At 42.5% G+C, this 15,000-nt stretch overlaps 3 protein-coding genes across 3 annotated transcripts in view; 1 reads left to right on the top strand and 2 right to left on the bottom strand.

Moving 5' to 3' along the window:
• Positions 1–2,356, bottom strand: part of LOC122762175 (LHFPL tetraspan subfamily member 3 protein) — a 10,150-nt gene extending 7,794 nt beyond the window's left edge. The window contains exon 1 of the mRNA XM_044017373.1: positions 1,412–2,356. Coding sequence (XP_043873308.1) covers positions 1,412–1,859 — 448 coding nt within the window. The 5' untranslated portion in view covers positions 1,860–2,356. The remainder of the gene's footprint in view (positions 1–1,411) is intronic.
• Positions 2,357–2,954: 598 nt separating this feature from the next.
• Positions 2,955–11,473, top strand: LOC122762176 (origin recognition complex subunit 5-like). Its single transcript, XM_044017374.1, has 14 exons — positions 2,955–3,542; positions 4,215–4,307; positions 4,702–4,887; positions 5,568–5,642; positions 7,597–7,708; positions 8,056–8,186; positions 8,304–8,352; positions 8,645–8,735; positions 8,853–8,908; positions 9,069–9,181; positions 10,044–10,091; positions 10,172–10,282; positions 10,984–11,096; positions 11,203–11,473. The coding sequence occupies exons 1-14, from the start codon at positions 3,429–3,431 to the stop codon at positions 11,246–11,248; spliced, it is 1,338 nt and encodes a 445-aa protein (XP_043873309.1). The 5' UTR covers positions 2,955–3,428; the 3' UTR covers positions 11,249–11,473.
• Positions 11,474–12,042: 569 nt separating this feature from the next.
• Positions 12,043–14,994, bottom strand: LOC122762177 (guanylyl cyclase-activating protein 1-like). The gene is made up of 4 exons (XM_044017376.1): positions 14,763–14,994; positions 13,731–13,880; positions 13,250–13,343; positions 12,043–12,701 (listed from the first exon to the last, which is right to left on the bottom strand). The coding sequence occupies exons 1-4, from the start codon at positions 14,958–14,960 to the stop codon at positions 12,574–12,576; spliced, it is 570 nt and encodes a 189-aa protein (XP_043873311.1). The 5' UTR covers positions 14,961–14,994; the 3' UTR covers positions 12,043–12,573.
• Positions 14,995–15,000: the final 6 nt, after the last annotated feature.

Raw genomic sequence — 15,000 nt, 5'->3', positions numbered from 1 at the left:
TGTAGGTCACACTCAGTTTACGTGTGTGTATTTTATTATGGGATGTTAAAGTGGTCAGCATCAGTATCTGATTTTATTTGAATTATTTAAAGAATTCAGAGCCTTAGGTTTGAAAAAACCGCTGCCACTGACTTTGTCTTTTTACGACTTCTTCGACAAAACCTTTGTCACAAATAAGCGTTTTAATGTCGTTGTCTTAACAAACAAATCAAAAGGATTGACACCGCTCGGAGTCACTCGCAGTGTTTGGTATTAAAAAAAAAAAAGATTTTCAGGATCACATCAGTGTTACAGTGTAACGCTATAATGACTGATTATGAGAGAATTGATTTCAGTTATTGATCCGAGGAACACAAACAAGGACGCATTAGAGCATCAATAACATTTAAGTGAGCGTGGGGATGGATGGGCGTGCCTTTCCTTCTCATTTCATGTTCATTATTGAGGGGAGGTCACATTATACCTTTTATTTTTCCAGCAATTTTTCATGAGGTTTTGTTATATATAACTTTTGAATCGCTTGAAAACAAATGTCTGCTTTGCCGATAACACACACAAATCTGTCTCAGTTGTCTTTGTTGATATATGACGATGTCCAGGATATAATGTTGGCAAAAATGGCAAAAATATGCTTTAATTAATCAATACACGCTCCCATCGTGCCAAAAAATGATCCCACGACACGATAAACGCGATTGTCGCAGTTCGGTGTGAACTCGGAGTACGGGAAACAGAGCTTCCCTATATTATCTTCATACACACTAACCCCGCCCCCAAAGCGACTCTAAACGCTGACACCTGGATGCAAAACGTTCTTCTTGCCCCCGCCCACATTGGCACCGCCCATAACAGATGACGGACGCAGCATCAAAAGAATGTCATATTGTTTTTGTTCATGATAAACAAACTCACGCACTGCAACTTTAACACTGCTTTATCCTCAGGTGAGGTCACAGGTCACAACTGTTCCCTCTGACATTTACACCTGTGGTCAAGTCAGAGCAGGTGCCTCAAACGTGCACCTTTTAACATCAAGTTATGACTCAATCAAAGATGAAGTTTGCATCATATATACGTTTATATTGTCAACTACTTATCGTCACATTTAAAAAAAGAAAACATTATTTCCTCAAAGAGCTTTTTTTTCACTTGACCGCCCCCTACTGGCCAAACTCGATGCTCAAAATGAAGCTCTGCATGTTCTTGGACTGAGGGAGGAAATGTGAAGAACATGCAAACTCTGTTGAACCAGGATTTGAACCAGCGACCTTCTTGCTGTGAGGCAACAGTGCTAGACACTACCCCCCCATGTAGCCCATACATGAAACAAGGAATGGAGAATCAAAATTTTGTGTGACTGAAGTTCCAGCATGCCAATAATATCGGCTGAGCGGTGAATCGGTCCACTTACCTGCAGCCAGCTGCATCCAGCCGCAGATCTTGTACACGGTGCCGGTGCCGCAGAAGAAGAAGAGCGCGAAGCAGCCGATGCAGGAGAGCACGAGCGCCATGGACATGCCGATGAAGAAGGAGGCGGCCTTGAAGGCGCTGGACGGGATGCTGCCGAACTCCGTGAAGCTGCCCTGACACGTCAGCTCTCGGGACAGCCCGTTACCGATGCAGTAGTGGAACAGACCGAAGTAGCCCGCCTGCGGGGTGTCCGCGCCGTCCCCGATCCAGTAGGGCTGGATGAAGCACACCACGTTGACGATGGCGAAGAGGATGGTGAAGATGGCCCACAGGACGCCGATGGCGCGGGAGTTGCGCACGTAGTTGGTCTGGTAGATCTTGGCAGCCTCGGATGCTGGAAGCATAGTGGTGGTGGTGGTGGTGGCGATGCCGGGGGCCCCGGGGACCATAGCCTCCGTGTGCGTGTCCGTGTGAATGCAGGAGTCAGCTCGTGGATCACCTCGCGCGCGTCCTCACGCAAGAAACATCTGTCGCAGCGGTGCCTTTGATCCAGTCCCGCACAACTTGTCCAAACGGATGTTTATTTTTCCTTCTGTCTTCGGTCCAGTGGTCACAGCATCGCCGCTCTCATGTTTCCATGACAACCTCTCCTCCGGTTTTTACTCCTCACTCTGCAGGTGCGCTCGCGGTGCTTCACGCGCCATCCATCCATCCACCCACCCAGAGGAAGCCCGTGGATTTGTCCCGCATTAGTCCTCGTCTAATTACCGATCAACCGTGTCTTTTCCGTGATTGTTCTCCCACGGACGCACAGGCTCGTGTCTGTGAAACGCTGACACCCTCCGTGTGTTCGGCAGCAGCAGCAGCAGCAGCAGCAGCTGAATCAGAGTTTGAGCAGAGCCGAGCAGGATTTTATTACAGGACCAGCCCACATCCTCTAATCCCGGTGTGACGTGTCATCATCACACCCGCGAAATCTTAAACAGACACTGAGGGAAACAAGTAACGTCTATGACGTCAACGAAACAATAACAACTTTAATAATCTTATTCTTTATGTCTCAGTCTTTGTTTTATTTGATTTATTTTTAGTTTATATTTTGCATTTAAGATAAATGTTCTGTACTATGACAATCATGCATTTCTATTCTAATCTATGATCATCATAAACAAACATAATTGTCTCAAAGAACATTTGTAAACATTGTAAAACAGGCAAATGCACGTGCATATACACAAATATATATATATATATCATTTGTTTCATCTATATTATTTGTTTGTATTGTTTTCTAATGTTGTTTATAACGTGTTTGTCCAAATGTTTGCATGACGTTGCAAAAGCGTCTCTCTCGTAAAAAAGGTTTCAATGTCAGTGTCATTATAGTGAACTATTCTATATTCTAATATGTATAATTTATAATGAAGTAATCAATAATCATTGAAATCACCTCCAAACACATTCTTTAACAGTTCGAATTGAGCGTTTTTATACAATTATGAGAACATTTCTCTCTTAATGTGTAAAAACAAGTTCACATTTTATTGTGCTAACATTTCACTTCACACGCGCTAAGAAATAATCAGGACTGAACAGGAAATAAGACACAATTTCACTCTTAATTTCCTTTATTTCCTGGTATTTTGTCACGGAACTACATTACCCACAATGCCGCAGTGAGTTGTAATTGGCTGGTGAGCGACGTGCCGTCATTGTGACGTAATCTGAAGGCGCGCGCGAAACCGTTGCAGCAGTGTGTGTGTGTGTTTGTGTTTGTAATTTTTAACTTTGACGTAGTTTTTCCACGACAGTTTACGGTTGTTACACGGTGAATGTTCAGACACGGGTGTTTACACGTCACTCCGGTTCATTCTCAGTCAACATTTCACGTCAGTTTTTGTCACCGACGTTCGTCAGGGACGCGTTAGCTCCATGTTAGCTCGCGCTGCTGTTGGAGCCTCCACTAGCGTTAACGGTGAAAACACCCGGTTTTTCGGGTTGAAAATATAAAAGCGAGGATGACGTCGGTGTTACAACATCCAGGGTATGACGAGGAGAAGCTGCGGAGAGTCACGGAGCAGACTCCGTGCAGAGAAGCACAGACTGGGCTGCTGCTCTCTCTGATGGGACAGGTACTGAAATCCCCCATCTGCAACTATGTCGATTATCTTCTCGATTAATCGTTTGGGCCATGAAACGTCAGAAAACGTTAAAAAATGTTTGTCAAACCTGGAAATGTCCACAAATCAAAATGATTCACTCTTGATTCACTCTTTGTTTTATGGAGCAAAGAAATGAAGAAAATATTCATATTTCAGAAGCTGAAACAATCAGAAATCTTCTTTTAATCATGAAGAAAGCTTCAAACCGATTCATCGATTATTATTGACGATTAATTTAGTAATGATTAATAATCAATGAGTAATTGTTTATATAATGTACTGGCAGTCTTGTACGTTATATTATTGTTGTTGTTGTATAAAGTACCTAAAAGGGATACTTTAATAAAAGTACAAGTATCTTATCATAAAATGACTATGTTGGAGTCATTTTTCATAATAATAGTAAAAGTCCAAAGTCATTTTTCTTCATAAAAAATGTATGTACAAGTCATGAAAAGGTAAACTAGGAGGCTGTAGGTACCATTCCGCCGGTCTGCGTGTCCTTGAGCAAAGGCGTGTGAATGAGTATGAACGATATCAGTGTGATGATACGTCCACCACTGATTGAGCTGCTAAACGTTGAGATGAAGAAATCTGAGGATAATACAGTTAACAAAGCTGTGTTGAATGTTGCTTCCACAGCCGCAGCAGTACTCTTACCCTTCCATCTTTGTTTACGGCCATCGAGCTTCGGGGAAAAGTCATGTGATGCAGGTTTTGCTGAAGGAGCTTGAGGTGAGAGACTCTGACAGACTTTAACAGTGTTTTATGTTGTATGTTGACTTTGTCTCTGGTTATCTTCTGTCCTGCACCACAGGCAGACAGCAGAGGTGTGTCCAGGGACAACACACACACACATTCATCACAACATAAATGAGTTTGACTCAGTGACTTAAACAGCGTTAAATAAGAAGGTGGTGTTTCATTCATCAGAAGATCCCACGTGTCAGTGTTGATATTCTGCACAACTTGACTTATTAGTCACTTTGTCCGTGGAGTTCTTCCAGCTGACGCCACTAATCTTTAATCAGCTTTAGGCACAGAAAGTTCATTTAACGTGTATTTTGTGGACCGTTTTTGATGTTTGGTTCAGTGAAATGTGTCACGAGATTGTTGGTCTCTCTCACAGCTGCCTCACGCCACCATCAGCTGCGTGGAATGTGTTTCCAACGCGCTGCTGTTTGAAAAGATGCTGCTCTCCTTGTTTGGCTGCGAGGCCGCCTCGCTGCTCCCTCGCACTCCCTCTCTGTCAGACTTTGTACGCGTGTACAGACATCAGTGCGTCGACTCTCCTGCCACGCAGACGCGATACATCGTGAGTGGCTTTACCTTCAACCAGAAAATACTTCAACTACAAGAAATACTTCAAAGTTCTACTCTGCATTCATTAGCTATGAGTAAAGATGAATTAGATATAGTTTAGTAATAACCACACACTCTGTAACCGTATAAAAACCCTCAGTGTGTGTTTCTTACCTCTTTAAGACATTTTCTGGCATAAACACTGACCTTATCAGGACCAGAAGTCCTCATGGAGACCAAAACCTGCTCCTAAAGAGGCAGAACCTCATTTCTAAGCAACTGGTAGAGGTTAGAGCTAAGGTTTGTCTCTATAAGGCTGTGAGGACTATTTTCATGCAAACCTATCTTTGTGGGGACATTTTGTCTCGGCCCCACAACCTTAAAGGTCTTTTACAGGGTTAAGACCAGGTTTTAGGGTTGGGTTTAGGTTAGAGCAGAGAATATTACCGACTTACATGATGATAACACGTGAGAAGAGATCATTTTCATCCCTTTACAATCACTTTAATCCCCGGCATGTTATGTGTCACGTTAAATAATTGATTTGTGTCACTTAAATGTTTATATAATAATATGATTAGTCATGATCGCACATGCAAATGAGACCTAAATAAAGCAATAAAGTAATAAAGAAAACAGATTTGTCAGCTTTATCGTTACTGACATTGAAAAGTGACGCATGTATTTTTTCAGGTAATGGAGAAAGCAGAACTTCTGCGAGACGCTGATGTCAACCTCCTCCCCGCGCTGCTGCGACTTCAGGAACTGGTGAGGAAGCACTTTTTGTTATAGATGACGGAGAGGAACTGGAGCTGAGTGTGTGCGTGTGCGTGTGTGCGTGTGTGCGTGTGTGTGTGTGTGTGCGCGTGCGCACGTATAGCTCTTGTATAATGTTAGGAAAGGTGGATGGAAGCCAATCACAACATTTTAATTAATGAAAGTAAATTTAAATTCAGTTGATGACTTGATTCTTGTGAAATCTGACTGATTGTGGGTGTTAAGAGGATTCTGCTCGACAGAGTCCTGAAGTGATAATGAGGATGCATGTGACTAATATATGTAATTATCATTTTTATTCTGGTCTTTCTGCAAAAAAAGGGTCAACAGATGTCTTTAGTGTTGTAGAGTCGGGATTTTTCCGGTCTTTCTTTTGAAACAGTTGCATGTATTTTGAATTTATTTTGGGTTTTATTTGTATTTGAAGTATTCTACAGAACATTGATTCATAAAATGACGACATCATTGTAGGGCTGCAACAAATAATCCATTATTTAATTCATTGTCAAGTATTTGTGTTGTTTTTTTTAAACAACGAGGTCCTCAAATGTGAACATTTTCTGACATTTTATCTCCAAATGAACTAATCCGTTGATCGAGAAAATAATTGAGTAGGAATTGTTATATAATATCTCTGTATAGCTGCACACAGATTGTTTCTCTGGACTCGTGAAAAGCAGTGACAATACACTTTAAATAAAACATGAAACTGTTTATGATCTGTATTACATGATCTTCAAATACACCTGTTACCTGTGTGAATGATGGATATTTACGTCTGTTAGAATTGACTATAAATGTGGTGTAATAATAATAGTAATAATAATAATAATAATGAGTATTATTGAGTGACCTTTTAAAATGTTATTTAAGTCTTTACTTGATAATATTTAGTGTATTACACAAATGCAACAGCCTTTAAAACCATGACAATATCCACAAACTAAGACCATATCTTGACTCATATAGATATAATATTGATGTATTGCCATATTTGTGTGTGTGTGTGTGTGTGAGATGTGAACTCAGAATCAGAATCACCTTTATTGTCATTATACAGTGTACAACGAGATGAAAGGACAGCTCTAGTAGTGCAAGTGAAGAGATAAGAGTAGAGACGAAAGAACAAAACAGTGCACCTTCGACAAATTTAGAAGGATATGTAAAAAAAAAAAATATATATACCGTATTTTCCGCACTATAAGGCGCACCTAAAAACCTCAAATGTTCTCAAAAGCCGACAGTGCGCCGTATAATCCGGACGAGACGGAGCCGGGCATGTTGGATCCCGTATTCGCCCAACTGTTTAATTCGGACACTGAAGAAGAAGAATTCGAGGGATTTGCGGATGAGGAATAACTTGATAAAGTGAGCTTTACATGTTTATTTTGTGTGTTGTGTTGTGTGACATTAACGTTTGAGCAACGTTGAGTTATTTATATATTGTTATTGCTTTGCACTATTTCGAGTGTTACTATATTGTGATAGCACGAACGTTTGATTCACCGTAACAGTATCAGACTGTTTTTTACGTGTTTATTGAATCCAGGAAAAGTTCCCCTCCACTATGTGATATAAATGTTGCACTACATGTTATACCCTGCTGTTGTTAAAAGATAAACGAAATACCACATCACATAAAACAGCTGTTTATTCATGTTGGGAGTAAACGGAGTTGTCAGAACGCTGGTTTGTAATCTATAAATAAAGTTTGACTGACCTATCTGACTGTTTTGTTGACATTCCCTTTAGCGCAGCTCCATCTAATGAATGCATAACGTAACCCCAGCCTCTACTGTAGCGTCTATTCTATGCGCCTTATAATCCGGTGCGCCTTATAGTGCGGAAAATACGGTATATATATTCAAAGTATTTACAGTGGGAGCCACTTAAGGGAAATATGCAGTATATGATACAGTACATTGTACTGACATTTGTTCTTCAGGTGGACGACAACCTCACCGTCATCCTGCTCAGTGAAATCACCTGGGACAAGTTCAGACCAAACACGGGCTGTTATGAGCCACTTGTGCTCCATTTCCCCGACTACAGTAAAGGTATCGTCGTCCTCACACACACGCATGTGTACACACACACACACACGTGTACACACACACACTCACACACACGCTCACACACACACACGCACACACACTCACAGCCACATTACCTTTACACACACCGCATACACTCACACACACGTGTACACACTCACACTTACACACACACACACACACACACGTACGTACACACTCACACAGAGAGTGTTGCCACGCTTGGCAGATGCAGTGTGTGACGTGAGAACACTCGAGTCTGCAGTCGCTGTGTTTTCACACGGGATCTTGTTTACGTGTAAATCCTTTTTCTAACACATGTATGTTGGCTGTGTGCGTGTGATTGACAGGTGATCTGCAGCAGATCTTGTCGAGGGACAGTCACCCTTCATATTCAGCCGACTTTTACTCGTCCTACATTAACATCCTGCTGGGAGTCTTCTACTCAGTGTGTCGAGACCTCAGAGAGCTGCACCATCTGGTCAGACACACACACACACACACACACACACACACAGTGATGATTTCTCACTGTTTTAGATTTTCTTTCAGTCTGGCATCATTGATTTTTTTCTCTTTTTACTTCCTTTTCATGTAGGCTGCCCTCAACTTTTCAAAGTTCTGCGAACCTTTGGCCGAAGGAAAAGGTAAACACATGTTTATCTTTCATCTGACAGCTGATGGAGGTCAAGAAATCTCTTCTTTGTGTCTATTGAAGAGTTATTTCCCCCTGTCATGTTGCTATGGTGACACATCATATCTCCCTGCTTTCATCAGTTAGTTGTATGTCAGATTATGTTAATCCGTACAGTTTGGAAACAGAGTTCTGACCCTAGAGGAGCAGAAATCTCAGCCATAATTGTCTTTCATGTTTATCTTATTCTCTCGATAAAACTCTCACTGTGACCTTGTGTCTTCATAATGTTGCTGTGTTTTCAGTGAAAGAGAGCGACACACACAAGCTGTGGAGAAATATAGAGCCTCATTTAAAAAAAGCCATGCAGACGGTCTATCTCCGAGAAGTCTCCAGGTTTGTCACAGCACATCAACATTGAGCCGACGTCGAACGGTTTTTGTTATTTGTGTCGCCAACAAACAACTCTGATCTGTCTGTGTGTGTGTGTGTGTGTGTGTGTTCTCTCCTCAGTCTTCAGTGGGAGCAGATGCAGCAAATGGAGGAGAAGGAAGCAGGAGCTTTGAAAGGTAATAATAACAATAACAACAACAACAACAACGAGACATCCTGGCTCACAACGACTGTCCACCCTCTTCACTTTTCATGGAAACAGCTGGTGAAGAGTGGAGTGGTCTGACGTCTGTGCTTGTAAACGTGTCACACTGGTTGATTGTGTCCTCCCCTCAGGTTTATCTGCTCACACTCACGTTGAACTCCCTTATTACTCAAAGTTCCTGTTGATCGCCGCCTACCTGGCGTCTTACAACCCAGCCCGCACAGATAAACGCTTTTTCCTCAAGGTAGGACATTTTTCTCTTTCCATCAATGACGGGGGGGGAAAGGGAGAGTGATTACAGGATGATAGAGGATGACAGAGGATGACAGAGGATGACTTACTGCAACAACAAAAGTCCTCAGTCAGACTGATTTACCAAAGTGCTTTGGAAGCATTAGAGATGACAACAGCGTCACTCACAGTTTGTCATTAAATGTTTTTGAAAGTCAGTCAGTCATCATCTAACCGCTTTATCCTCCACCAGAGGGTCGCGGGGGGTGCTGTGCCAATCTCAGCTACATCGGGCGATACACCCTGGACAGTTCGCCAGTCCATCGCAGGGCCACACACAACTAGAGACAAACAACCATTCACTCTCACTCCTACGGTCAATTTAGAGTGTCCAATTTACCTAATCCCCACATTGCATGTTTTTGGACTGTGGGAGGAAGCCGGAGAACCCACGCACACACGGGGAGAACACTGCAAACTCCATGCAGAAAGGCCCTTGTTCCAACCGGGGCTCGAACCCGGGTCTTCTCGCTGCAAAGCGAGAGTGCTAACCACTACACTGCCGTGTGGCCTGTTTTTGAAAGTGTGTCATTGAATTTTGATTAATTCAATATTTCAAAATAAACAGGAGAGGAGATGATTCTCCTTGTGTAAATCAGATTTAGTGGAACAGTCAGTAACAGTCAGACTGTTCTTCTTTGGGTTTAGTTTTGATTGTTAAGGATATTTTAAATCTCTCATTGTGAGCGATGTGAAAGGAAATTTAAAGCTGCAGTGCTAATGTTCTTTACCCCCACGTCCTTACTTTGTGGTTATTTCCTTAACCTCAACTCAGACGCTTGATTTCTGTGAATAATTGTGTTTTTCTCTCGCAGCACCATGGTAAAATTAAAAAAACAAACTTCTTGAAGAAAAACGAAAAGGTGAGCAATGTTGACATCACGCACACTTTGTTCTGGGTCAGTGTCACATGGAAGTTGACTTCACGTCACAATGTTTCCAGACGAGTAACCATCTTCTGGGGCCGAAGCCGTTCCCTCTGGACCGCCTGCTGGCTGTTTTTTACAGCGTGGTTGACAGCAGAGTCGCTCCCTCCGCCAGTATTTTCTCCCAGGTAACATTCCACCATTCTACACTCAGTTCTTTTCACAGCATTTGCATATTTTTGACTTCTTTACCTTAGGATTTGACCATGTTTACAGGGAATTTTCTTGTCCTTTATTAAACATGAATAAGCCAAAGAAACACATCAGATATCATCTTACATTGAAGGTTACAACTGTATGTTTTCAGTATTTAATACTTACTGCTATTATTTCACCCAGTCCTGCTGTATTGTGACGATCACTGCGGAACAAAGCTGTTCCTTTGCTGATCCTGCTCTCCAGGACAAATAATCATGACTTACAGTATGTTTCCCCAGATGACTTCAAGTGTAACGGGTCATCGTTGCTGCTGCTGCTGCTGCTGCACTGAATGAAACTGACATCTGTAATAAAAGCACTCTGATGTTTCTTCTCTACAGGAAGTCATTTACTGTCATGCTTTTCCTCCATGGGCCACACAGAGCGAATGAAAGAGAATAAGCACGACACAATCGGAGGATTTAAAATGAGAATTCCATCTATTTTTAACTGGAAGTGTTGTAATGTTTTAATGTTTAGTCTCAGGTGAGTTTTGGGATCAGCCGTCAAACACGGTTGATCTCTTCATGGCCCTGAGCACGAAAGGATGTTTCTGCATCAAAGTGTTGGAAGCTGAGTTTTTAAAAAGGAAAACAGGACATTTTGTTTTTTTCCTCCCTTTTACATGCAGATCTCGTCTCTGGTGACCTTACAGCTGTTGACTCAGGTTAGTCACGATGACCAGCTCGACGCCCCCAAGTACAAATGTGCAGTTTCTCTGGACTTCATCTCTGCCATTTCCAGGTCTGTCTGCCTGCCTGTCTGTCTGTGTGTGTGTCTGTCTGTTCACTGACATGACTGAGACAGGGGGAACCTGACCTTTGGCTGTTTGTTGTGATTTATCCTCCAGGACAGTGAACTTTGATATTGTCAAGTATCTTTACGACTTCCTGTGAGGCTGCAGTGAGAGAAGCAGAAGACAGGACGTGCTGTGACAGTAAGACAAACGGCAGAGAGGACGTGCTGTGACAGTAAGACAAACGGGGGGATTTCTCTTGATAAGGACACACTGAAGGAGAAATCATCTCATTATGTTGCTGCCCCCTTGTGGCTGATAGATGACCCTCTTCCTGTCACTCTCACACCATTTGTTACAAATAAAAGTCATATTGGCAAATTGATTTGATTATTCTGGTTTTGTTGACTTAATATTTTAGCCATTTATTTGTAGTGAAGTAAGAGAAGGGTTTAACTCCTGCTGTTATTACTTTCTCATTAGTTTTCTTCAGTCACACCCTGCAGCTGTTTCACTCCACCTGACGTAAAGTGACCCTGACACTGCAGGTGAATCATCCACCTTGCTAAAAGGGAGGATTTTTGTCTTGTAACGTGTTTTTTGTCCTTTTTGTGTGAGCACATTGATGATAGAAAAAACTGACACTTATTGGCTATAATGACTTTTTCACCATAGACATGAAAAATATCATGTAGAACGTTTTAAATTCATTACACTGCTCGTGTAACTCGTGCAGGTTTGACTTTAGGTTGTTACGTGGGACCCAGTAAATGTTACACATTAGGCACACACACACACACACACACACACAGCTTTAGAAGGGCTTCTTTTTATTGTACAAATAAGCAGAAGCTAAAAACATTCTGTATTCTTCTGTCAGAAGGCACCAACCGAGCATCTCCAACACACATGAACATAATATCCTGCATTTATACTGAACTGATGCAAATCATTCAGCCAAAGAAACAACAAAGAACTTTTGATTATTTTTAAACATTAAAAAAGGGAGCATTGCAGTTTCTCTGCATCACATCAGTATTTTTTACTGGTTTTCATGTTTTTGTTGTTCACTGCAGCTTCACAAGAAGAGTGGGTAAACAGGGGTGAGTCATGTGATACGGAGGAATCAAAAATAATGGAATCATCTTTGGTTGCAGGGTGTAATTGCCACTTTACCTCACTATCTGCCTCTTTTATCCCTGGTGGGTATCTAAGGCTACGTGAGCCGTGTGAGGGATCATCCTTCACGCTAACGTGGCCTCGGTGGAGCATCGTTAGACGAGGACCGGTCTGCAAAGGTTGACTGAGTCATCCAAATGTGTTTAAAGTGCATGTGTGACGCCCTTATAGAGATGAAGATAAAAAACATGAAACTGGACTCGATCTTAATAGAAATCTCAGTCGATAAACGACCTTTTTCCACCAGAGGCAACGACGTCGCACTGAAGCTGCCGGGTCAGACCGGGAATGAGGAAAAAGTCGGAGTTAAACGCTGTGTCTCCTGTTGTGGATCATGGCCATGATGTGGCTCAGGTCCAGACTCTTCATCATCACCTCCATGAATTCACTGTCACTGCGAGCGCCGGCCACAAACTCCTCCAGCGAAAGCTCGCCTGTTGAGGTAAACAAAAGTGAGTGACATGTAGTAACACAGTTATTGTCAAGTGCTTTTGTATTATTGAAATGTACCTTTGAAATGATTGGAGTGCTTTTAAAGGACTTGAAAGGACTATAGTGCTTTTAAATGTAACTTTTCAGAATGAAAAAAACAAAGAAAATGACAGAGCAGCTTTAACAGAGTTCACTATCCTATAGTAATTTGTTGTAAAACAGGATCGTACATTTAAAAAGGTGTGTTTTAAAGGCAGCAGAGCTGAATCCACGACTACAGTCATTTTTTTTAAATTCCACTTGACAAAGAAATCATTACGAGTATTATGGTTTGTGGACAAAATGACATCTGAGAACATCCTCAAAAAAAACAATCAACGTTTTATGGAGCAGACAAATACTTGACAGATTCATCTAAAAGGTAGTTCTCCTTTCACTGTCCTGTAACGTTGTTGTTCCTGGCTCCCAGACGCCACTAACATGTGCGATCCACCCACAATGGATTTCCTTCATAAATGTGTGTCTGTGCACGGCGCCAGGACACACTCACCGTCTCCATTTATATCAATCCTGTCAAACACGCGGTTCGTGAATTCCTCTGCGCTCGTTTCCTGGCTTTCATTTCCATTGATGGCACGAATGGCCTGAGGGTAAGAGAGAGTAAAGTTAAAGCCATGCCAGACCATAATCTTACTACACAAATGAAGAGCAACATCTCTTCTGCTATACAAAGGCCACCGTAGTTCTGACACACTGGAGAACGAGAGTGTCTGTCAAAGTGCATGTTGATGTTCTGGGGTCAACAGAGCTGATATTGTGCTCCTGAATGAGACCTGAAACTAACTCTCGAGAACTGACATTACAAATCAACAAGTACAAGCTCATTTCTCTATAGATTTCCATTTAAAGAGAGCCAGCCAACCCGTGGTGTCGCCCCCTGGTGGCTAAAATGCTCCGTCCACTCTACTTCCCAAACTTCCGGAACATAGATTTTTACACACAGTCTCTGGAAGATGAATGACAGACTGCACCTTTATGATGTTGAGCAGCTCGTGTCTGTCGATGCAGCCGTTTCCATCCACATCATAGAGTTTGAAATACCAGCGCAGTTTGTGCTCCATCTTTCCTCGCATCACCAGACTCAGAGCTGCCACGTACTCCATGAAGTCAATGTAGCCGTCCTGTGGGGGAGGGGGGGGGACAACTGTAAACCAAAGCTCCGTCCGTCCTTTAGTTGACAGAGAAGAGCTTGGTAGGTAATTATTCATGCCAGGCCCGAGGATTATCCGTGTCTGAACACGGCCAACAGTCTTGGCATCAAAGCATTGTCTCATAGATAATCTCACAGTTTAAATCATGCATACAGATTACCACGGCCTTCTGTGAGCTAAAGATAGACGAGCACCAGCGTCTCAGACAGAAACATCCTGTGATGACCCTGTCCCACTTTTGATTAAAACAAGATCTCGGGGTCAGAATGGAACGTGAGTCTGACCTTGAAAGGTCATTGCTCTGGTTTGCTTTCTCTGACAGTAAATATCCTAGTCTCTGCTCCTAGTTCTGTGTGAGGATTTAAGACACTTAGATTTGTGATGTCATAGGCGTGAAGGACTTTGACCACCTCATTTTCTAAAGAAACTTGACTTGAAAATGACGTCTCATTGGTTGCAGCCCTGAGACGTTTCCAAGAGCTCTGCTGCATTTTACTGTTCATTCATTGAAGGACTGCAACGTGTACTTTGGTCATTGATGGTGCGTTCCATTTGTAGTCAAAACTCGGATTTTCTTTCCCAGGTCAGGAAAGGAATAATCTGAACTTGGATTTCCAGCTTGGAGAATTGGAGCACACTCACCTGTCCTGAGTCGAAGGACAAGAAGAACAGACAGGTAACAAACGCCTACGTTATTTTATATAGCATTTATCTACACGGTTTGATGAATGTGTGCATCCTTGTCACATGAACTGAACTGGAGTCTGCTTCCTGTGAAAGTCAGTATCAAAAAAAAAAAGCTGAAATGAACAAGACAAACTGGCAGTCGCTGAAGAAAGTGCATTATCTGACCTTGTTCATGTCAAACGTGCGGAACATCTGCTCGATGTAGGCGTTGGCCTCTGGGTCCAAACCTCGCAGCCCAAAGAACTGCTTGAACTCGTGCTGGGTGAGCTGACCTGAGGGACACTCGGTCATGAACTTCTTGTACCACAGGTGCATCTCCACGGCCTGCAGGTCGTCCACGGTGCTTCCTGACGAGTTGCCCATTTCTCAGATGCCTCAGGTGCGTGTGTGCTGAAGACCTCTG

The sequence above is a fragment of the Solea senegalensis genome, unplaced genomic scaffold (genome assembly GCF_019176455.1).
Source record: "Solea senegalensis isolate Sse05_10M unplaced genomic scaffold, IFAPA_SoseM_1 scf7180000015331, whole genome shotgun sequence".
Classification (NCBI taxonomy): Eukaryota; Metazoa; Chordata; class Actinopteri; order Pleuronectiformes; family Soleidae; genus Solea; species Solea senegalensis.
This window is presented reverse-complemented; position numbering and strand designations above follow the sequence as displayed.